The sequence below is a fragment of the Martes martes genome (genome assembly GCF_963455335.1).
Source record: "Martes martes genome assembly, chromosome: 4".
In the NCBI taxonomy this organism is placed as follows: domain Eukaryota; kingdom Metazoa; phylum Chordata; class Mammalia; order Carnivora; family Mustelidae; genus Martes; species Martes martes.
The window spans coordinates 184,208,824-184,233,913 of NC_137891.1; the positions used below are offsets into that span (position 1 = coordinate 184,208,824).

At 39.0% G+C, this 25,090-nt stretch overlaps 1 protein-coding gene across 3 annotated transcripts in view; it reads right to left on the reverse strand.

The window, feature by feature from the left end:
- Positions 1-25,090, reverse strand: part of KIF1B (kinesin family member 1B) — a 149,059-nt gene that overhangs the window by 85,759 nt on the left and 38,210 nt on the right. For 2 of the 3 annotated variants that reach the window (XM_080801428.1, XM_080801429.1), the window contains exons 3-12: positions 22,247-22,323; positions 21,321-21,500; positions 18,522-18,587; positions 13,896-14,074; positions 13,234-13,345; positions 10,625-10,702; positions 9,863-9,928; positions 4,839-4,914; positions 4,072-4,150; positions 2,849-2,991 (exon numbers count right to left, since the gene is read on the reverse strand). In XM_080801428.1, coding sequence (XP_080657554.1) covers positions 2,849-2,991; positions 4,072-4,150; positions 4,839-4,914; positions 9,863-9,928; positions 10,625-10,702; positions 13,234-13,345; positions 13,896-14,074; positions 18,522-18,587; positions 21,321-21,500; positions 22,247-22,323 — 1,056 coding nt within the window. Of the gene's footprint in view, positions 1-1,852; positions 1,895-2,848; positions 2,992-4,071; positions 4,151-4,838; positions 4,915-9,862; positions 9,929-10,624; positions 10,703-13,233; positions 13,346-13,895; positions 14,075-18,521; positions 18,588-21,320; positions 21,501-22,246; positions 22,324-25,090 lie in introns of all 3 variants that reach the window. The other variant, XM_080801427.1, reaches the window with a different exon arrangement.

Here is a 25,090-nt window from a genome sequence, read left to right on the forward strand (position 1 = left end):
CAAAACTCATTAATTTGCTGTTTGTATTTCCTTCATTCATCATTCTTGTCAAATAGACACCAGGGAAAAACCGTAGGTACTGATGGATTCCTATTTTACAATTAGCTCATGTTTGAAAATTTGAGAAAACCTACATTGCTTAAAATTCGTATCAAAACTAAGTTTTCTTTAAATGATACAAGTCAATGCAGAGTCGGAAAACATTAGTATTTGCTCTATCTGTGGTCTACTCATCTCTACTGAATCAAAGCCAGTTCTTGAAACCCCTTAAAACCAGTGGTTGCTTCAAGACAGTTTGAAAACCACCATCTGCAAGTGCAGAACGTAGGAAAACAAGCAAGTTTCTAAAGGGGGATAGGAACTGGAGCAAAAAAGTCCGCCACCGGGTGACGGCAGCAAGGTAGGAAAGAATAGGATGGGTGGAGTTCAGAAGGTCCAATGGACACATGCAAGCCCTAAAAGAAATTAAGAGTAGTAGACTGAAATGGAAATTCACAAGTAGTCAGGGCTGCTTTCCTGCATGGAGACAAAATTAAAACTTAGTCATGCATAGCTTTTTGGGAGATGCCACAAGTGCTCAGAAAAGAGCGAGGCAACAAGCTGATAGCAGCACCCCCTGGGGCACAAAAGCAGGAACAAGATGATGTCTTTCTCACATCAGTATCAGTCAGCTTTGGAAATCTCAGACAGAGCTGTTCCAGTCCAAGAGTCACTCTGTATGGGAGTGTCACTGTGTCTTCAAGGCCTGGGCTCATCACGGCGGCCAGGGTTACGTTTGCTTTCTTCTATGGATGTCCTCCCTTCAAGCCCTATTACATGCCTCATTAAATGAATAAGGAAATCAACTAAAATCTAAAACTTAGCCACCACAAAGTCAAGATTCTTCATTTCTTCTAAGATAAAAATTCCCTCATGAATTATCTTAAAAGGGTAAGAAATCATGTCCTCACCAACTTAATGGTATCTATGGAGAGAACGAGGTGTGATCCTTCATAAAAATGTCATTTTGAACACATATTTTGGACACCCAAGTTCTTAAAATCAAATCTGTAATTTCAGAAAAGGAAGGAAATAGAAGTCTTCCCAACCACCATGTAAGCTGAGGCCCAAAATATGGAGGAAACTAATTTAGCATAAGCCCAGGTGAGTGCTAACCCAACACTCCGAGCTACTCAGCCACGGATAGGTTAGCCAACCGGAAGTGATTGTTTTTAACTGTACATTCACCAAGGCTCAGAACTAGATAGCTAATTTAAAAGGATTTTTCTGTTAAATGATCAGACACTTGAAGGATCTCAAGAGGCCAAAAAGGTATAGTAATGACTTTAAAAACCAGGGCTCTGAGGTTACACTATCCAATCTAACTACACAGAAACCACGGGCTCTCAGTAGCAAATTAAGCACCCCAGGCAAGCGGTGTCCTCAAGGGGTAAAATAGGCATAATGAAATCTTTTCCAGAATCAGGGACAGGATTAAATGAGATAATACACTCAAGGTCCCTGGAATGGGGCCCAGCACACTATAAACACTCAGGAAATGGGAGCTGCTGCCATCACTATCACCATCCGTTATGACTTTGGATTCAGTTTAATCATGTAAGTGGAAAAACTGAACAGCAGAAGCAGCAAGAGACTCTTAAGCCTCTAAACTACTTAACCCACAAACCGAAATTCAGCAGTGTTTGCTAAATGGAGAAGGGCAAAAACAGGATCATTTCCAAATCTACGGTATGCTCTGTCTGGGATTTCCCTTTTAGGGTTGCTGGCATGCAAAGCTCATTTTAAGGCTGATCCAGCAGAAGCAGATTAGCAAATCAGAGTACTGGAAAGAACCAATACATGAAATACACACATTTGCCTCCGCTTCCAGAGTAATCATCGATCAATGGATCAACTGAAGGTAAGCAGGAGGGAAAATACAAGAAGGGTCAAAGTTCAGGTTCAGCAGTGACACAGAGAGGGAACAGAGCAGCATTTGGCATTGGGGAAGATGAAAAAAACTAACACTTAGAATACATTATCATTTCGTATACTGTATTCACTTAAATTCAGGTGCTAATCGGTAAGAAGAACTAAACTAGAAGAGACTTTGAAAATATTACTAGAATTTCAAACAATATTAATTTTTCACTCAAAAAATAAAAATATGCTTTATCAAATAAACCCCGTATACTATTCTACCTGAATCACCCAGTTAAATTCTGATTAGACATTATGCAGGCAGACCACGGAGGTTTAAAAAAAGATTCCTTTTAAGACAACACTGTAAAATAACATTTTCTGGAAGTCTAATTCTTGAATTTGACAGGAAATGAATATTTTCCCCTTCGTGTGTTCATAGGGAGCCGGGTGGGGAGTGGTCCTCAACCATTTTGCGGGAGGGGAAAAATACCACTCCAAGGTGAATCTTAATCCGAAAGGGGACTGGAATGGTGGGTTTGTTACACACGTATTACCACTACTGCATTAATCCAGAGAAGCCCCTAATAACAAAAACAAAAATTTCAAGTAATGATTTGACGAAGTGATTAATTTTTCAGGGAGAATAAGCTCAACATTCCAAATAAACTTCACTGCTGATTTAAAATGAAAATCTAATAAAAATATAAGCAGTAACGTATTTACATTTTAAAAACTAAGTCATGAGCTCAGCTGGATAGACTAGTACATATTACATAAAGGAAGATTCTGAGATCATTTTCATTGGATTTTTTTTTTAAAGAAAAAACAAAAACAAAAAAACCATTTTCCACCATCTAACTTCACCATGTGCTTTGAATCTAAGTTTAAATACAAGCACCCTGAAGAGGAAGAGATCAGAGTTCGTGCTGACCCTTAATTCACTTACTATCAATAATATCTCCCAGGCCCTGAGCACGGAGAAGGTCCTTCAGCCGCGTCACCTCCTCCTTCAGTTCGCGGACCAGTTTGGCGTTGGGGTCCTCATTGATAACAGCGTTGCACTTAATTTGTTTTGCACGGTCTGCATATCTATATTCAGAAAGAACATTCATTTTTGCCATTCCTCAGATACTCCACTTCTCCTAAGTAACGTACCATAACTTCTATCTCTAAATCAAACAGCTTGAGCATTTGCACACTTCACGAGCCTTACTAACAGCATGTGCATCAGAAAGTTTTATAGTATCTTATCAAGTTGAGGAAAAAGGCTCAGATGAATTTTAGTGACTTACCCCAAATCATAAAAGAAACAAACACCAGAAAGAGGACCCAAAATGCATCTGTCAGACTGTACAAGGTTCTTTCCATCACCAAGGGAAGAGTAGAAAGTTCTAGATTAAAGTAATGAAAACTATTCATATATAGAAATACAGCTGACCCTTGAACGACATGGGTTAGAGCTACATGGGTCCACTTATAATCGGATTTTTTTCAATAAATATAGTCCAGTACTGTAAATGTGTTGTCTCTTCCTTACAGTCTTCTTAATAACATGTTCTCTCCTATAACTCACTTTATTGTAAGAATACAGTTTGGCATTATATACACAAACCTATGTACACGTACAACATACAAAATATGGCTTAATCAATTGTTTATGTTATCAGTAAGGCTTCTGGTCAACAGTAGGCTGTTAGTAGTTGAGTTTTGGGGGAGTCAAGTTATATGCGGTTTTTCGACTGTGCAGAGGTTTGGTACCCCTAACCACTGTGTTGTTCAACAGCCAACTATATTCTATTAGTGAACCGTCTGTAATTTTTTTAACACTATGTATACTCATAATTGTATTACTTGTTAAGAGCTGAGCATCTCTATAATGACAAACACCACAAGGGAACTTCTTTTTACAGAAATGAAAATCGTAACAAACTGAAAGTGAATTGAAAACCATAAACAGGTCAATTCTATTACAACAAAAATCTCCCCCACCCAAAAAAATAAAATAAATAAAAATGAAAACTCCTCAACCTATGTTTTCCCTGTTATGAGAGGGATGGATCATTACTTACATAAAAAATTATCCAGATAGCATAAGAAAACCAACTGTGTAACAAAATGACTTATGGTGGCACAGTAATCTATTTAGCTATCAAGATCAATTGGGAGTACCTCAGAGTGCTCAACGTTTCATCATAGTTGATATCTGCTGGGCTCAGAGCAGCAACCATTGCAGTTCGAGAATTGCCACCTAAGAAGATGAATTACGGTTATTGCAAATCATACTCATTTTAGAAAGAAGAATTTTATTAAATTTATGTCAAATTAGACAACAGCATTTCAGATCCTAAGATTTAATCAAGAGTCAACAAGTGTCTTGCATGCTCCCATGTCGGGCACTGTTACACTGTTAATCTTGGAGTTTGGATCTACTGTGACAGTTTCCCTCTCCCACTCCAGTGAAGACTTCAGCCACTCCACCAAAATGCCTTTAGTGAGTCAAAGTCACAGTGACGTGGACAGTCCAGCAGGCCATTCTCAGCCTCTTCCTCCTATCAGCGACATCTGACATAGCTGATCTCTCCCTTCTCATAAGGAGAGAAAGAGGCTAACAGAACAGAGAATAAAGAGAATGACCTGGAGGTCAAAAACCATCAGCAAAATGGTAACATGAAGTTTCCAAAGAGGTTTGAAGAAGGAGCGACAGTTTGAAGCAGGTGTGGTTAGGAAGACAACTACACCAGTCCCTGTTCTGAGGTCAACACGATGGGGGAGAGAACCCTGATTAAAAAGTGAGCAAATCCAACCAGCTTAAATCAAGAGTAACATGGATACCTGGAGATTAATTTTCTCCAAAACAAACATAAAAGACAATTAACCACAAGAGATAATCAGTAAACAGCTTTAAAAAGATAACCACACACCAGTGATCAACATACCTAGATTTTCTCGAAGGAGCCAAGTAAGTACAGAATCCCTGTAAGGAATAAAATCAGTCTTCTTCTTCTTCTTACTCTATTAAACAGAAAGAAATGGTCTTAGCATTGTTAGGGAGGAAAAAGTCACATGAAAGGCAAACCAATCTAAAATTCCTAAGTAAACTACAGTAGAACGCCATCACTGTAGAAATTTTTCATGGCTTCAATTCTTCACAACACCCAAAGTTCATGCAATAAAGTAATTGTTTCTTTTTATATTTTATTTGGAAAAATTTAGAACATACACAACAGTTTAGAGAGTAGCATAATGACCTACCATACATCCATCACGCAACTCCAACCATTATCAATTCTTTGCCAATCATGTTTCTATTATCCCCCAAACACGTTACACTTTTTCTTCCTGAACCATTTTGAATAAATTGCAGGCACCATGCCTTTTTATCCCTAAATACTTCAGCAGATAAGGACATTCTCTTACACAGTCACATTTTAATGACCGAATTCAGGAAATTTAACATCAATATACTATTATCCAATATCGTGTCTATATCATATCTTTTACAGCTGGTAGTGTTTTAAAGCAAATTCAATATTTCACCTACAAATAAATATTTTATTTATAATATTTATTAGTTATATATAATTATATATAATAATTATATATATTATTATGTATAATTTATATAATTATATTTATTAAATATAAATATTTCCAACAGAGAAGAACTCTTTTCTTTAAAGCAGAATTGTAAGACCATTATCACACATAACAAAATTAACAATAATTCCTTAACATCGTTCTCATTTCTAAGCCTCAATGATATTTTACTTTTGCAGAGGGGCAAATATGAATCCTGGGCATTCCAGGTTAGATGTGTAGGAGCCAAGTCATTTAGTTAATGAATTTACTTGACCAACCACCAAATCATCAAGCGGACTGTTGCATCTCTAACAACTCTTGTAAAAGTAATATACATTTGGTTTCTTTAGAAGGAAATTATACCCCAAATAAATCCAACCAACCGAGTTAGGACTCAATGTGAAAATGTCTAAGACAATGATGTGATTTGCTAATCTGGAGATCTGTAAAGGCTGCGAGATGAATTGTCCGTATATATGTATGAAGCATTTACTTATACAGCTGTGACCCTTTGCATTATCATGACACAGAGCAAAAGGCACCAATACAAAGCCAGTACTAAAATGGAAGGAATTACATCCTTTGAACGTAAAAATTAATGCAAATCTTTTATAGATAATAGCTACTGCAGTTTGTTCTGGCTGACGACTAGGTCGTGACAATTTAAGAAGCCACTAAAGGAAGCCAGGGTTCACTGATTAACATCTCTCCCCAGTCCTGGTATAATCTGAGGTTAAAGGTTAAACTAAGGATGATCTAGTTCTTGCGAAAGCATGGGTACTCAGAAAAAGAGTACTAAGTAACTGACCTCTGGTCTGTTGAGGAGGAAAGGAAGTAGGCAAGTAGCACTTTAATTCCATCTCTTATCAAAAACATCCCTTCCAATTCATCCTAGTCCACCCACAGACACACTTTCCACCAATGGGAAAGTCACTTCCCATACCAGGATCTATTTCTAAATGACACAGACCTGTGGGGAGAATTACCCCTCTGTCTTCCACAGCTCAGTGGGAGTATCAGTGCACTGCACAATTCCTGAGGCCTGACTCCTCAGTTCTTCCTTCTCCAGCCCCTCACCACACCTAAACACTCCACTTTGCCTGCGGTTGGTACTGAAAAGGCTGCAAGAGCTAAAGTTTATCAGTTACAAGGACGGCAAGCAGTCCTATAAAAATCAGCAGTGTCTTTGCCAAACAATGTTTTATTTTCATTTTGGTCAATTAGACTAAATTAAGAAGGAGTAGCTAAATAAAGAACCATAAACAGAACTTCCACCTTTCCCATTTGAAAATATCTCAGAATTTTAGCCACTTCTTTTCTATTTGCTCTCTCACACTTATTAATCTCATCTGTTCTCACAAATAAGGGCCTCAGTAATTACCTAAAAACGTTTACTTACTGACATCACTAGCCTCTCTGAAAAGAAGTACTATCAAATACAGACAGTGTAATCCTGTGTCCCTCCCCAGTAGGAATAACAGTACATTTTAACTCACCCCAAATTATACTTATTACATAAAAACTAAAATTTGGAGAGGGTGGTGGGGAAATGGACATTGGGGAGGGTATGTGCTATGATGAGTGCTGTGAAATGTGTAAACCTGGCGATTCACAGACCTGTACCCCTGGGGATAAAAACACATTATATGTTTATTAAAATAAAAAAATTAAAAAAAAACCCTAAAATTTGTCTTTGATCTATTAAAGTTATGGCACAGATGCAAAGTTCTAAACTGGATTTTCCAAAACTAATCCTAAAAAAATCATTTGCAAATGATTGCGACACAGAGCAACATGGGAAATATGCAGGTAAATACTTTGTAAACTTATCCTCTGGTTGATAATGAATGTTAAAAATGAGCAAATGGACAAGTTAGAAAAACCACTAAATTTTTAACAGTTTTCATGTCTGGGGACTCAGATTAGATATCTGAAGAATATACACATATACCTAAAATCAAACAACAGACTTTTTAAATCTAAGGCAGCTTTTCCAGTAAGCCAAAAGAAACAAAGCATTATTTCTATTAAGTAATTTGTGTACAAGTAGAGAACAAACCTATATATTTTAAAATATGAGTATAGGGCGCCTGGGTGGCTCAGTTGGTTGAGCGGCTGCCTTTGGCTCAGGTCATGATCCCAGACTTCCAGGATCGAGTCCCGCATCGGGCTCCCAGCTCCTTGGGGAGTCTGCTTCTCCCTCTGACCTTCTCCTCTCTCATGCTCTCTCTCACTCATTCTCTCTCAAATAAATAAATAAAATCTTTTAAAAAAAATAATAATAAAAAAAAATAAAATATGAGTCTAAAATATTTCATTGCAGGGGCACCTGGGTGGCTCAGGCAGTTAAGTGTCTGCCTTCGGCTCAGGTCATGATCTCGGGGTCCTGGAATCAAATCCTGAGTCGGGCTCCCTGTTCCCTAACCCTAACCCTAACCCTAACCCATTCCCTCTGCCTCTGCTCCTTCCGGCTGCTCATGCTCTGTCTCTCTCACTCTCAAATGTTAAATAACATCTTTTTAAAAATAAAATAATTCATTGCAGATACTCCCTTTAACTCCAATGTTATTCATGTGATTGAAAACTGTTGAGTGCTCTATTATTAAAGCAAAATAGTACTAAGAAATTCTAGAGTATGTGTATAGAAATATAAGGAAAAGTCTATTGTATTTGGATTAAAAGGATGCAAAAGAACATTTTTTTTTAAAGATTTTATTTATTTGGGGCGCCTGGGTGGCTCAGCCATTAAGCGACTTTCTTCGGCTCAGGTCATGATCCCAGCGTTCTGGGATAGAGCCCCATATTGGGCTCCCTGCTCCGTGGGAAGCCTGCTTCTCCCTCTCCCACTCCCCTTGCTTGTGTACCCTCTATCGATGTGTTTCTCTCTGTCAAATAAATAAAATCTTAAAGAAAAAGGATTTTATTTATTTATGACAGAAAGAGAGATAGTGAAAGACGGAACACAAGCATAGCGGATCTGGGGAGAGAGAGAAGCAGACTCCCCGTTGAGCAGGGAGCCCGATATGGGGCTCGATCCCAGGAGCTGGGATCATGACCTGAGCTGAAGGCAGACGCTTAAATGCTGAGCCACCCAGGTGCCCCAAAGAGCATGTGTTCTAGAGATGGAGTTTAACTTGATTCTACAGCCTTCACTTTGTATATAACCAAAGAGTAGGGAAATTTTTTTTTTTAACAATTTAAATAATCCATGACTTTTCATGATAGGAAACAAGATTATACAAAGAGGTTTAAGAAAAATATCCTAATACTTTCAAGAAGGCAGTTATGTTTTAGAAGAGTACCCATAAGAAATATCTTTATTGCCCTTTCAAGAGCTTTAAAGGTGACTTCTTCAAGTGACAGTCCCACAGATCACTAGGAGAAACATTAAAAAAACACAATGTAGACGCTTCCTCATTTTCCCTCTTGTTCCTTTATTCTGAATTCCCACTCCAAAGCAAATCATGTTCCCTAAATTAGGTTTGGTGTGCAGTCTCATGATTCATGGTCACTCTGAACAGCAATTCAAAATCCCAGAGCCAGAAAGCAAGTAACAAAAAGTTATTTTTCAAGGCTCCATTCCTACTTATGCCTCCATACATCCTGCTGAGGATTTACAATCATCACAATTGATTCTACAGCTAGTTCATTCCTACCAAACCCCTCCGTACCTTGCTGGTGCAGTTATCCTACAGATGAAGCATTTAAAAGAAAGAACACAGTATTAAGCCTTCAAAAGGAAAGTACTTTAAAGTAATAAACTGAGTATGACTTTTTAGAAACAAGCAAGAAAGCATTTAATTCTTTTTAGGGATTCAAATGGTATACTAAACTAGAGTATACAATGACTAGTACCTCCTTAGCCTTTAATCTAGAAAATGAAGCCCGTGATACAAAACTGTTGCAGTTATAGTATCCCACTGTTAAAGAATAGGAAAGAATAACACAATTTTTAAAAATACATTATCGGCCCCCAAATCAACAGCATTCACCAAGGCAAATGCTTAAAAAAACTCCAAAAGGTACTGTAACCTACTTTAAAAAGATTGTATAGGAAAAGATTATGCAACAAAATCCTTGGTTTTGATGAGAGATCTGAGGTAAAGGCTCAAAAAGCAACCAAACCCTAGGTCTTCGTAAATAGTTTCCAGTCTGGCCTCTACAGATCTATGTTTACTTTCACTCTCCTTGATCTCTTTTGTGTTCGGTAGAAAGTCAAAGTGTGTTATACCTAGTATCTTATCTGAAAAGTTCTAAAAGGAGAAAACAAGATTACACAAAAGGGCCAAAAAAGGTCAGTCTTCATAAACACATAAAATATCATCAAGTACATTTGCTGAACAGACAAGTTTTCCCATGTAATCAAGTATATAATACTTACCACCTCTGCCAAGGCTGAAATGACTTTGCCCAGAGTTGTGAGAGACTTATTAATATTCGCTCCTTCCTGAAATCAATACCAAACATGAAAGAATTATGACGAAGAATATCTTCTACAGCCACATCATCTATAATGCACAGGATACAACTGAGCCTTATGCTAGCACTCTTTGTTGACTTACGACCACAAATTCTAAAACCCTCTTTTAGTCCACAGTCTCCCCTGTTCACATTAATGCCATGCCAGGACCACATGCCTAACTCACAGTCCTGAGTATGGGCAAGATGGCTTGTCTCAAAAGCGTACGGACACTGTCTTCTTCCCCCGACTCACCAACATGCGATTTCTGCTCTTGTTAAGTAACCATCCCTCTGGAGAGGGCTGCATGTATTCTCACATTTGGATCTTGTGTGTCCCTGTCCCATTAGTGATGCTTCCACCTAGCCTGTTCCTCAGAACACCTTTCAGCTCTCACCCTGACCATCAAGTCCTCCTTAACTATGTTACTTATCTTTCATTGAATTTATAGATCAGGCGTCAGCAAAATGTTTCTGTAAAGGTTTTGCAGGCCACATGTTCTCTGTCACAAGCTCTCAGCCTCACTGTTACAGACAACACATGAACAAATAGAGGGGACTGTGTCCCAGTAAAATTTTATTTACAGCAACAGGTGTGGGTCAGATTTGACCTATTGGCCACAGTTTGCTGACCTATGTTACAGAACATTTATTGACTAGGTCAACTGTTTGATAAAATAAGTACCTTTAATCGAGTCCCTTTGGCACCAGTTGAATCAGCTCGTTCACTTCCCGCTAGATCCACCAAGCTGATTTTACTGACCTGGTCAAGAACAAGAACATTGCGGCAATTCAAAAATAAGCCAGGTAGAACCAGAAAACACCAAGAGGCAGGAAATTAAAAATCAAGCATGCAGAAGACTACAAATACTCGTTAGAGCTCTTACATACTGCACAGGGAGACACAGCATGTACAAAAGTTCACAGCAATTACCTTGGTTCAAAATAAGTCGTTTTAAGATACACACGACATATTTCTTAACAGTGTGTCATAAAACTCATTAACCCATTAAATGGCACATTAAATATGAAGTCTCCAGCAACTGGGACCCTCACACACTGCTGGTGGGAATGTAAAATGATACAATCACTCTGGAAGGCAGTTCAGCAGAGTTGTAGACCTACAGAGCTTAACATATGCTACCATAAGCCTCAACTACTCCACTCCCAGGTATTTACCAATAGAAACAAGAGCAAACAGCCACACAGACTTGTACACAAATGTTCATGGCTTTTTCATTTTCATGATCAAAAACTGTCAACATGGGGTGCCTGGGTAGCTCAGTGGGTTGAAGCCTCTGCCTTCGGCTCGGGTCATGATCCCAGGGTCCTGGGATCGAGCCCCACATCGGGCTCTCTGCTCAGCGGGGAGCCTGCTTCCCCCTCTCTCTCTGTCTATTTGTGATCTCTATCTGATAAATAAACAAAATCTTAAAAAAAAAAAAACTGTCAACAATTTAAATGCTCCCCAACAGGCGAGTTAATGCACTAACTGTGATCTAGCTATATAATGGAATACTAATCATCAATGAAAACAAGTGAACTACTGATGCCTAAAACATCACAGGTGAATTTCAGAATATGCTAAGAAAGAAGCAAGGCAAGAAAACGTACATACTATTAATTCCATTCTTAAAAAATTCTGTAAGTGTAAACTAATCTGTAGTGAGAAAAAGCAGATCAGAACTGCCTAATAAGTACAAAGGTGGAAGGAGTGACACGGTTATTATAAGGTGGCATGAGGCAGCTTTTCAGGGGAATGGACGTGGCTACGACTATGATATTGGTTTTACAGGTGCATACACACTAATCCAATTTTATACTTTATGTGTGGTCTATTGTACTTCAACAAATCAATAAAAGTTGTTAAAAAAAATAAAGCTTTGGGAAAGTTAGACCAAAGTATCCAAAATGGATTATCAAAGAAGCTGTGGTTATAGGATGAACATAATTATTTTTGTAGACGGGACATCATAGAAGAAAGGAAAAAATGTTTTCACTCAAGATGTAAATAGCATTAATATTGTAACTAGCTAGCAATGTCAAGTTATCTGATCACCTATATGAAGGGTATTTTTTTTTTTTTTAATAATTTTCAGCTAGGGAGGCAAACCATAAGAGACTTAACTCTAAAAAAAAAAAGAGAGAGAGAGAGACTTAACTCTAGGAAACAAACAGGGCTGTTGGAGGGGAGGTGGGTGTGGGGATGGGTACCTGGAGGACAGGCACTAAGGAGGGCCCTTGATGGAATGAGCACTGGGTGTTATACATAACTTATGAATCACTAAATTCTACCTCTGAAACTAATAACATGGTATATGTTAACTAAGTTGAATTTAAATAAAAATTTTTTTAAAAATAAAATAATTTTCAGTTAAAAACAAGTCACCAAATAAAAGGTGATCCCAGTTTTTAGTGATGTCAGTATCACAAATTACTCAATTTATAAGGCAAAGGATCTTTCATCACTACCAGTATAATAAATCTAACTTCAGGTTTAAAAATCCAGTGGCATGCTACTTAGATACATAGGTAGAGAAGAATTCAACATAAATTTATTACTAACAAAAAATTCACATTTACTGAATGGTTACTCTGAGTCAGGCACTATTACATGCACTAACCTGTATCAATATTTAATCATCTTAACAATCCCATGAGGTTGGGAAAACTGAGGCACAAAGAGGGTAGTAACTTGCCCAAGGTAACAGTGCTGTAAAGTGGCAGAGCCGCGATCTAAAGAAAGCAGTTTAACTCCAAAGTCTACTACATTTAACTACTGTAGAAAAGGAGACAGTAACAAGCAAGGTATTCGAAGAGCATCACAGGTGCTGTGCAGTCCTTTGCTTTCCAAGGGAAAACACACCTTGTCTGCTTAATTATTTGCTTAAATATTTAACCCCCCAATAACATTATCAGGGCTCAAAACAAATAAACAAACAAAAATCTACATACCAAACAAGTAATTAAGAGATTCTAGTCAAGAAATAAAAAAGGAAAGATTTTCTCCCCACAGAACTGCTTAATTCTTTTGAACAAAGTAGTTTCTGAGACCCAAAGTCTCTGTTTTTTCTTAACCCTACTTTCTATCTTGCAATTGCACTCAAAAACCCAAAAAATTTCACTCAAAAAATTGCTTTTGGATGGGAATAAAAATGACAAGCAAAAGATACAAAATATTCTCTTAAAAAAAAAGGGTAACTTTCTCCCCTCCATAAGCTGCAGAGAGTAGCAAGAGCGACTTCTGAAAACCCCATTCCATGAACTCGAGCCCGGACACTGACACTGTCCTACCTTCTCAGTGGAAAGGCTGGTCTCAGTATCATGTTTCTTCTGGGTGAAAACAATGGTAAACACAGCATGGGAACGGCTACTTGTTTCATTCATGTTGGTAGCCGCCACCGTCCTAAATAAACATAAAGGTGACATGTGACAATGGAATTCTTAGATGAAAGTTAAAATGGATAGCATAACTATAACAATCAGAAACAACAGCTTTATTCATAGATCACGAGATTGTCACTTGCACAAATTGTTCTCAATACACCTTATTTGTGAGCCGATCAAGTTATCCCCAAATCCAAAGGTCTCCCATCGGAATCATTTTTCATACCTCAGTTGTCCCTTTAGAAACCACCGGGGCATTTAATTTGTATTCTTTATTCCACAATTAATTCCATAGGCATATGGTTATCCAACATTTTACCACAACCTCATCAAAACCTGATATTTTAACTTAACCAACGTTCTGCCATGTTTCAGCACTGCATTATTTTGATGAGAAGATGCTGAATATGCTGAAACCCTTTCTTTTTACCCTAGCACAGCCAAAGGATCAGAGGATCTACAATTAAAGCAACTTTCATAAGTATAAAGGTGGTCTCAAATCCTTAACTGGGAACAAAGGACCTGAAAATGTGCCAAAGCCTTCAGTCATTAGTCTATTTCTACCATACCTGGCTTTGTTCCCAGCATCCATGAGGTCAGCAATGTCTGTGTAGGAAGTGACTGCCAGCTTGGACAGATCCTCCACATATGGGCCAAGAAGTGGGTGTTCACGCACACGCAAATGACCCTTGTTTTTTGGATTCAGCAGGTCTCGTACTCTTTCACAGTAAATTTCCATGTAGCTCACCTAAGAACAAATTATTAAGTGAACTGGAGGACTTGGAAAAAGAAATCCTATACATTAAAAATTCTTTTTATACTTTTATTCAAAGCTCTACAATTGGGGCGTATGGGTGGCTCAGTCAAGCATCTGCCTTCAGCTCAGGTCATGATCCCAGGGTACTGGGATCGAATCCCGCATCAGGCTCCCTGCTCAGCGGGGAGCCTGCTTCTCCCTCTCTGTAGCTCCCCTGCTTGCGTACTCTGTCTCCGTCAAAAAATAAAACGTTAAAAACAAAACAAAACAAAAAACCCCAACTCTACAATTAGGGGTGCCTGGCTGCTCAGCCAGTGGAGCACATAACTCTTGATCTTGGGGTCGTGAGTTCAAGACCCACACTGGGCACAGAGATTACTTGTAAAAAACAGCTCTACAATGAGAGATCAGCAATCTTTACAAAGAGAAATGCCATAGGTCTAGTCCATTTCATTCTATTTTTTTTAATTTTTTTTTTAAAATTTATTTATTTGACAGATCACAAGTAGGCAGAGAGGCAGGCAGAGAGAGAGGAGGAAGCAGGCTCCCCGCTGAGCAGAGAGCCCGATTTGGGGCTCGATCCCAGGACCCTGGGACCATGACCTGAGCCGAAGGCAGAGGCCTTAACCCACTGAGCCACCCAGGCGCCCCCATTTCATTCTATTAACAGTCGCACAGACATCACTGTCTAGCTTAGAACCAGTCTTCTGACGAACTCAGGAAAGAAAAGGGGCTAAGAAGGCTACCTCGGCAGTCAGCAGCCACTACCTAAGTCAGAAAAAATACCATTTTTAGTAGCAACTTACCAGTTACTAATACACTTTTTAAAATGTATGCCGTTGTCAATAATTGGGGGTTACAGTGAGGTTACTCTAAAAGCTTGGAAATAAAAATTCTATTAGTATTAACACGAACAAATACTACCAACGTTCCAGAGCAGGGAAGACAAAAAAGAGACCAGCAGCCCCAGTATGGTAACACTAACCACACACAAGCCATGTTTCTACCACAAGGAGTGAGGACTGGTCAGCATGGAGTCTGACGGCCCGGCGAGACCCGTCCACGACCGGGGAGGGAAGAGGAAGCCTCAGCTAGAACATTGCCGGAACTCTCGTCCCACCAGCAGGACCGTTCCTATCGTGGAGATGAAGGTCTCAGACTATCCTTTCTTTACCTGAAGCAAGCCAACATCTCACTCATCTAGGAAGCTCCTCCCTCTCTAACTCCATGCTCACTAAAAAACCAGCAGGGTTCCAACAGAAGTCTGTCCACGGGAAGGTAAGATAATATACCAGGCTTGCTGATGTTTCATGTTCTGGTCTACAGAAGAATAACAAATAGAAGGGAAAGTAACAAATAAAAATAGTGGTTTCATAACATAAGTCAAATGAGCTTCACTCAAGAGTCTGGCTTTGAAGGTTGCTTCTGGTCCTGATATATCTGTAAGATCAGACGTCCAGGCAAATAAGGCTCTGGAGGGGGGAATTCACCACAGGAAGACTCATTCTGCTCTTCTCTTGTGTATTCTGAGCTATTCAAGCACACAATAAAATTTGGCACTTGTATACTTTAAATTTCTATAGGCACATTTCCGAGTGTCTGAAACAACAGAACCGCCATTTCCATTGCTTTTTTCTTTCACTCAGTCTCAGATCTGACTGTATACTTTTTATTTTTATTTTTTTAAAAAGATTTTATTTATTGGGGCACCTGGGTGGCTCAGTGGGTTAAGCTTCTGCCTTCGGCTCTGGTCATGGTCTCAGGGTCCTGGGATCGAGCCCCACATCGGGCTCTCTGCTCAGCAGGGAGCCTGCTTCCCCCTCCCTCTCTCTGCCTGCCTCTCTGCCTACTTGTGATCTCTGTCAAATAAATAAATAAAATCTTAAAAAAAAAAAAAAGATTTTATTTATTTATTTGACCAAGACAGACAGAGCAAGAGAGGAAATACAAGCAGGGGGAGTGGGAGAGGGAGAAGCAGGCTTCCCACCGAGCAGGGACCCTGGGATCATGACCTGAGCCAAAGGCAGAGGCTTAACAACTGAGCCACCTAGGCGTCCCACTGACTGTGTATCTATACTGTATTTTAGAATCAGTTTTTTAAAATATGGAGAACCCTTGAGTAACTGATCCCCTATGAGATTAAAACAACAGGACAACAAGTACACCTTCTTAAAGCAGGTCTTCCTATAAAGTGAAACGGTACTTTAACATTCCCGTGTAGTACTTAAACTTGGACATACGCTCCAGAGTCCCAGAAAGATACTACAACTTTTTGAATGACTTGTTGTCCCTTTTCACCCAGGTGTGGGAGTATGAGGACCCAAGTAACCTAGGTAAAGCCTGCTGTGCTCTGCTACTTATTCTCTAACATGCAAACCCACCTAAAGCCAGCATTAGTTCCTTTACTTCCGAGCCCGCCACTACAGCCCCCACCTGGCAAATTCAATTCACTGAGCAGCAGCATCTTCCAAGGCATTTTCTAGGCACTTGGGACACATCAGTAAATAAAACAGACAAAAATCCCTGCCCCAGCAAGTTTATGATTCTAAATAAAAATAAGTAACAAATACATAAACAAACAGAATTCTAAAGTAGGTTAGAACATGAAGAGAACTGGGGTGGGGTGGAGAGGGGAGGGAGAACAGGACAAGAGAGACCAGGAGTGCTGGGCTGGAGCGCCAGCTGCAGGGTTAAACAAGGTGGTCAAAGTAAGTTTCGTTGAGAGGGTAAGCTTTGAGCAAATGACTTGAAGGAGCTGAAATATTTAGACAAAAAGATATACAAAGGTAGAAAATTTCGGGCAGAAAAAAAAAGTAAATGTAAAGGCCCTGAGGTAGGAAAAGTTCCTATTGTTCCGGAAACGGCCAAAAAGCCAGTGTGGCTGGAGCAAATAAAGGAGAGAAGCAGGAGAGGGGGTAGAGGTCCCAGCGTAAGGAAGTACGGTATCAACTGCACTGCGCTCCAAGCAAGCTGTGAACTCCAATATGAAAGGAAATGGCATCTTCTTTTATTATCTACAAGCTCAAAAAATTGTCACATTCTATCACTCTATCCTTTGAATTTATTTAAAATATGTGATATTTTAATAAGAATAAAATCTACTGAATTTTCATTTGTTATACATTTAGTCATCAAAAAGAATACAGGATGAGACAAGTTATTTAGAGAATTAATTTTAACAAAAATATTTTTAGAGCAGCACATTCCCATTTTGGTGTATGATAGTCACAAGGCAGAATTCTCTAAAATGTATAGATTTATGCAACACGTTATAGGTAAAGAAAAGTTGACCCAGCTACATGGGTCAACTTGGAATTGTTTAAGTCCTATAGAACATCACAACACATAACATAAAAAAAAAAAAAAACCTTGCTTAAAAACAGCTTCATGTCTCAGAACAGCAGGCTCATGTTAACAGAACACTTAATTTCAGTTACTACAGAACTGAGTAGCAAAGCAGGAGGTAAGTGAAACAGCTTCAAAAAGCACATATCAAAAAAAAAAAAAAAGCACATATCAATGAGTAGAAATGTTTCTCAAATAAATACAATGTAATTCTACAGACCTCTTCTTCAAAGAGCTGGAGTATACACTGGGTGAAGAATAACTGTCTAAGATTGTAGGCAATTAAAAAGGGGTAAGGGGAGAAGAGATCTGATTATACAGAATTTAAAAACTAATGTCCGGGGGGCGCCTAGGTGGTTCAATCGTTAAGCCTCTGCCTTCGGCTCAGGTCATGATCCCAAGGTCCTGGAATCGAGGCCCGCATCGGGCTCCCTGCTAGGCGAGAAGCCTGCTTTTCCCTCTCCCACTCTCCCTGCTTGTGTTCCCTCTCTCACTGTCTCTGTCAAATAAATAAATAAAATCTTCAAAAACAAACAAACAACTAATCCCTATCACAAATCACTATTAATAAATATGAAAGGGGGAAAGAATTCACACAAATGATTAAGATAAACACTGCAATCTCAAAAGGTAAACAGGCATATGTATAATTTACAAGATGTTCAATTACAGTAATCCTCAAAGAAGCTCTAATTTAAATAAGTGAGAAAGGGAGCCCTTATCAAGTTAGCAGAGAAAAAACAAAAATACTACAAGTTGGCAATGACACAATGGGTACTTACACCCTCCTGATGGGACTGGAAATTGGTACAGTGTTTCTTTCTAAAAAGCTATTTGGCAATTCACATATATTTTTTGACAACCGGATACTTAAAGGAAATAACTAAAAATAAAGCTTATGAGAACAAGCTTCTGACTTATGAACAAGGATTTAATTGCAACATTATTCATGATGACCAAATCTCAGAAGTAGCCTAAGAATACAAAACTGGGAGAAGGGTTAAGTGATCCACAGTCATCACTTGGGCCCACTGGAATGGAGGGAACGGAGTCCAGAGGCCTGTGGCTTTATTTAACCCACGGTTGTACTCACCTCTACAGAGTAAGACATTTCTTCATTACAGTTGTCATTGATTTTCTCAAATAGTTCTTCACATAACTACAGAGGCAGAAGGAGAGAGGTGTGAACAGCATAAACGAGAGAAGTACAGATACCCATGAGTGCTATGAATTAGCGAGATCCCTTTTCTCTTTCTCAAAATATTAATGGTAACAACATTAAAGGAGAATGCATTGAATGAAATAAAAGGACAGTTATGAATTTTTATTCTCCCTTGATGACAGCATCTCAGAAATGTTTCCTTAGAAAGCAAGCCACATTTAGGGGAAAAGTTCTGTCTCTTCCTGTGTTAGGTCCCTAGCACTTTAAATTCATGTAGAACCCAATTCTTCACACTATCCTAGAGTAACAGTGAATCTACTGTTATTATGTAGCAGTCAAACTACTATTAAACTACATTCTGGGGACGCCTGGGTGGCTCAGTCAATTAAGCGTCTGCCTTCAGCTCAGGTCATGATCCCAGAGGCCTGGGATCTAGTCCCACATTGGGTCCTTGCTTAGGGGGAGCCTGCTTCTCCCTCTGCCTGCCACTCCCCCTGCTTCTGCTCACATATGCTTTCTTTCTCTCTGACAAAAACAAAACAAACAAAAACCCTACATTTTTTTACATATTTTATCATGCTATATAAATTTTATTTCATATTGTCAGTTGCCATACACATTACAAATCATACATACGTATGTATAAAGAGAGAATGTATACTATTTCAAGAGAGTAAATGAAGGTATTTAAGAATAATTTTGAGTACGGAGGTGCCTGGCCGGCTCAGTCAGTGGAACATGCAACTCTTGATCCCAGGGTTGTGAGTTCAAGCCCTATGCTTGGTGTAAAGATTACTTCAAATAAATAAATAAAAGAATAATTCTGTCCGTATAAAATTTTCCCCTTTACCTTTGTCTTAAGATTCCAAGCCCTTTATAAGAGGCTATTCTACCTCACAGTGACATTTCCAACAGAAAACATTAACTTTTCTAGATCAGGAAAATCACAAAATTTCACTCTCCGAATCCTTTGAATTTATTCAAAATGTGATATTTTAGTGGGAATACTTAATAAAATTCTATTAAATTTTCATCTGCTATACATTTAATGTTTAGGCAATCAGTACACATTTGGAAAATGAACTCTATGTTTGTGATTCTCCAGAAGTCTAAACAGAATTCATAATTTATTATAAATGGCAGTTTCTAAATGATAATCTTGTTTTTAAAAATTAATGCTTTTGCATTAAAATTAAGTATTTCAAAATTCTACAAGAGATATATATGTAATTATATAAAAACAGATTAGGGGCACCTGGGTGGCTCAGTCATTAAGTGTCTGCCTTCGGCTCGGGTCATGATCCCAGGGTCCTGGGACTGAGCCCTGCATCAGGCTCCCTGCTCAGCGGGAAGTATGCTTCTCCCTCTCCCACTCCCCCTGCTTGTGTTCCCTCTCTCTCACTGTTTATCTCTGTCAGAATAAATAAATAAAATCTTTTAAAAAAAAGATTAAAGGAGAAGGATGGAGAAACTAAGTGTGGTGATGGAGTAAACAGACTGTTTAGTATAACTTGCTATAATCTACAAAAAATTATTTCATTGCTAAAGAAGTATACACAGTAGTAGAAGTAAGGCCTCCAGAACCACCGTGCCTGCATTGGGATTCTGGCTCTACCACTCCCTTGGGCAAGTGACATGACCTCCCTATGCTTCAGTTTCCTCATCTTTAAAATGAGGGAAATAAAATAAAGGTAACAACTGCAGCTACTTCTTAGGGTCAAACTAGGAGGATTAACTGAGTGAATATCTGTAAAACACTTAGACCAGTGCTCGCACATCATGAGTGCTACACAGTATTTTCTCTAATTATTATAATTTTTGCTACTCCTATATACAAAGGACAATTCCTAACAGATGTCTTAATATTGACATATATTTTTAACAGAAGAAAATACGCTAGTATGTTCAGTTTTTTCTGAAAAATTCTTAATCTTTACTGATAGTTAAGCATTTCAATTATACAGCTGAATTTAAAATTACAGTTCAATAATCCATTAGAAAAAGTAGCTACCACTCTCTTGTGTATCTTATTCTCAGAATACAGAGGTCACACTAGGCCTATAGTAAAAAACAACAACAACAAAACTTTAAAATTAATTCCAAATATCATCAATAAAAGCAAACTACACTTCTGTTATTAATGAGAGAAGTTCCTTCTAAATACCTAAGTTTCTATGTCACAACTCCTCTCCATTCCAAACATATCAGGTCAAAAGACACTGTTCTTAAGAATTCTCAGACTATTTCAAGCTTACTGTGATATTAGATTAATAAGATAAAAGGAAAATATCTCTGATAAGGCAATTAAAAAACTAAAAAATAATCATATGCTTAAAAGGTGATCTATATTATGGGATTTGGGAAACAATCTGACCAACAACACTGACCAGGTGTCCCAGGATTCAGAATAAAGCCTGGCACACGCTACCATTTTTTAAAGAAGCTGGTAGCACTGTTCAAAAGATAGAATACCCAGACAGGGGTATGCAGCAAAACTTTTACAGAATGCCAACTTCCCACATTTAAAGACAGACGTGTATACATGCTAGTCTTTTCCATTAGACTAACAGATCCTTTGAAGAAAGGAACAAGTGATTTATTTTTGTCCCTTGCATATGATAGTCCCTGAATAAATGTTTGCTAAATAAAAGAAAAATATATATTGTTACAGCAATTGAAGACTAAGAGTAATATTAAACAGAGGTCTTTTGTTGTTTTTTGGTTTTTTACCTGTGGAATGATGCCAGCCTGGCTTTCTTCCTGTTTACCCATCATTGTATAAGATTTCCCAGCACCAGTCTGCCCATAGGCAAAAATACAGACATTATATCCCTCAAAGGCATGTAAGAGCATTTCCTTTCCGATGTCATTGTACACACGGTTCTGAGATGCAAAACAGGGATCTTCAGGCTGTAGAGATTAAAAGGAAAGATAAATGGCATTTTATTCGTGTTCTTTCCTAGGCTTATTTGATTACTGCTATAATAAATTTAAATGTTTGGAATCTCAACAGTCACCTATTAAAATATATTATAAAATTTTTAAGTCCTTTCTACACATAGCTTATTCTTCTCTTATCTCACACACATACACACAAACACAGTCATCCAGCTCAGTCATACATAAAAATATCTACATGAAATTATCTCACTCGATTACATGTCACTTTCCATAACCTTAAAAGCATCATTCTTCCATTCACAGAAAGGTACAAGAAAATTTCCTTAAATGGAAAATGGTACTAAAAGTTCAAAGGTCCAGTCCACATATAAAAATACTTCCCAGCACTCACTCTAGGTAGTATGGCTATTTCTCAATAAACGTAGCTTTCAGTGACAAATGTCCAACCCCTTTCATAGGCCTTTCTGTTGGTCATCAGGTTCTGTCAGTAGTTTAAAACCTCTCCTACTCCAGCACAAAACAGAAAAAAAAAGCAATGAAGAGAAACAAATGCAAGCTGTAGTTCACGAAAAATCCCTAGAAGCCAGCAAGATTTGGGTCCTTTACTAATAAGAAGAGAACTGCAAAGGGCCCCACTCTCTCCATTTTCCTAGGTGTTAGTCATCTCTGTACTCTTTCTTGGACCTTCAAGCTCTTTCAAAACTGTGCACAACCAGCACTGTTCTATTATTATACTGCACGGTAAGTATACTCACCGAGGTGTGAGACCAGTAGGAGTAGTCGAAACTAAAGGACTTTGGAGCTTCCTTTGGGTTCTTTGGGTTAATAATACCTAGAAAATGAAAATGATTTGGTTTTATAAGTCACTCAGTTACATGTTCTTTAGTTCAACCTGATGTTGTTTTAAGTTCAAAACATCCAAATCGGTAAATTCATACCACTGGATCTGAAGAAGGCAATCGGAAAAAAAAAAACCCACATTTTTAATAGGCAGGATCTGTACATAGAATTTAGAAGAATCAGACCATCAACATCCACTGGGTGCCACCAGGATTCAGAACACAGCCTGGTACATAGCAGGTGCTCAGTAAATATTTTATGGCTGAACCATGGTAAGTAAGAACCCAAAATTCAGAAATGGGCCACATAATTATTTGCATAAATATTTCAATACATTAGAAATAAAAATTAGGGGCCCCTAAGTGGCTTAGTTGGTTAAGCAACTGCCTTCAGTTCAGGTCATGATCCCAGGGTCCTGGGATCGAGTCCCACATCGGGCTCCCCCTGTTTCTCCTTCTCCCTCTGCCTGCCACTCCTCCTGCTTGTGCCCTCTCTCTCTCTGTCAAACAAATAAATAAAATCTTCTATAAATAAATAAATAAAAATTAGAAAATTACTGAATACAACTACCTGAAATAAATCCTTTTAAAAGATCTTATTATCTACTTTAGAAAAGCATTTGATAATTAAGTATTCATTGGAAAGACAGCCTTATTTCTGAAATCCACATTTGATAGTGACGTTTTATACACACACACACACACACACACACACGTGTGTACTGTGTATGTCTACAGTGGAATCACAGACCACAAATCATCTGCCGAATGTTGTAGGCAACAAAATCGGTTTTTCTTTAAGGATTTTATTTATTTATTTATATGAGAGAGAGCACCCGTGAGTACAAGCAGGGGGGAGGGGCAAAGGGAGAGGGAGCAGGGAGTCTGACTTGGGCTCAATCCCAGGACCCTGGGATCATGACCTGAGCCACCCAGGCGCCCCTAGACAGCAAAATTACTTTTTGACTGAAAAGCATGAAGCCTTACTGCCCCTACTGAAAGTATATCTCGTGTGACAAACCCAGGCACATCATACTTCAGGGACCGTCTGAACCCGAGGCTTAGCCTCCCTTCCTTCCTCACACACGGTAAGACTGCACACGGAATAGAATCTTTACGACACGGGGTCATGAAATCTCTTCAAAGACCAGACGTCTCAGCCAATCCACTTCTCTAAGGCACGGCCACATCCCAGGCTATCGGTGAGATCACGATGAAAAAATAACCGTCCAGGGCAGCTGCTGCTCAGGACACAAACAGCAACAGTTGCTACGGCGCTCAGTTCTCCCTCCCGCTGGGCTCCACACACTTCTCAAACCTCAACTGCTGACAGAGTGTGAACAGGCTCGCACTGCACACAATCATGTGACGAGGAGACACGGTTCTAGAAAGAACATCTCCCCGCACACAAACGGCAACCTAAGCAATGAACCAAAAGGCACCAGGGACGAGATTTACATAATGGCCAACCTCGTGCAGCGCTAGAAGCACGGTAAGCCCTGAGCTCTGGGAACGTCCTGCGTACCAGCCCTCCCGCCACTAAGGCAGACAGAGGTTGTACTACCGTCACTGTACAGAGACACCATCACAAAGAGGTTCAGTAACGTCAGCAAGGCTACAGAGCTAGCTAGTGGCAATCCAGGATGCGGACTCCGATGGCTCGGCTCCAGAGCTCCCACTTATAGCCAAAGCACCCATCTACAGGCTTACTCTTTGCCTCTATGTAGCGACTGCCAAGGCAAACACAGTAAGGCATTTTATGTGTATGTATACATATGTGTGCATGTATGCACATGTCTACGACCACCCCCTAAAATTACATCATAGGCGTTGTTTAAAACCTTCTTACCCAGGGGCACCTGGGTGGCTCAGTGGGTTAAAGCCTCTGCCTTCAGCTCAGGTCATGATCCCAGGGTCCTGGGATCGAGCCCCGCATCGGGCTGTCTGCTCCTCGGGGAGCCTGCTTCCCCTTCTCTCTCTCTCTCTGCCTGCCTCTCTGCCTACTTGTGATCTCTGTCAAATAAATATGATGAAATCTTAAAAAAAAAAAAAAAAAAAAACCTCCTTACCCATTGAAAACTAAGAACTAGGAGAATTACAGTTCCTAAAAGATGAAAGACTCCCCACAAACTCTACCAAGCAAATGGAACTCAGTGTCACACTATGTGCACCAGATTCAGGCTTCAGTGGCTCAGGGATAGAGACCAGGACAAGACGCTGGACATGACCCCTCAAGTAGTCTTCACTGCTCAAAAACATGGTTAATATAAACACTCTCGAACCTCTAGGAAATTTGCTGTTATAAGACCTTGAAGCCATACTTTACTCAGTCTTTTAGCTACTCATTGGTGGTACCAACTCTGCCAAGAACAACTTAAGATAGTTTCCACTTGTCACCTCTTTGTTCTCTTTTCCCTAAGACTAAGCAGAAGAAACACTACACCAGCAAGCAATTTTCTTGATCCACAGGAAATCCTTTTCCTCTTCCTCAAGATTCCTTCCTTCCAGATCTTTGCAGCTTCTGAATCTAAGTCTCCTAACGTACAGATTTGAACCGAAGCTGCCTTCTAAGTAACTGCCTGCATGTAGACAAAACTTTTTATTTTAGCATAAATAAGTAAATCAAAATATAATTCTGAAGAGCTACTTTCATAATAGTTACGTCAAACAAGATGAAATTTACCCACAATATTTAAAAGATTTTAATTCTTATATGAAGGATATTTTACAGAAAACACCTTATAACAATGTAAAACTCAA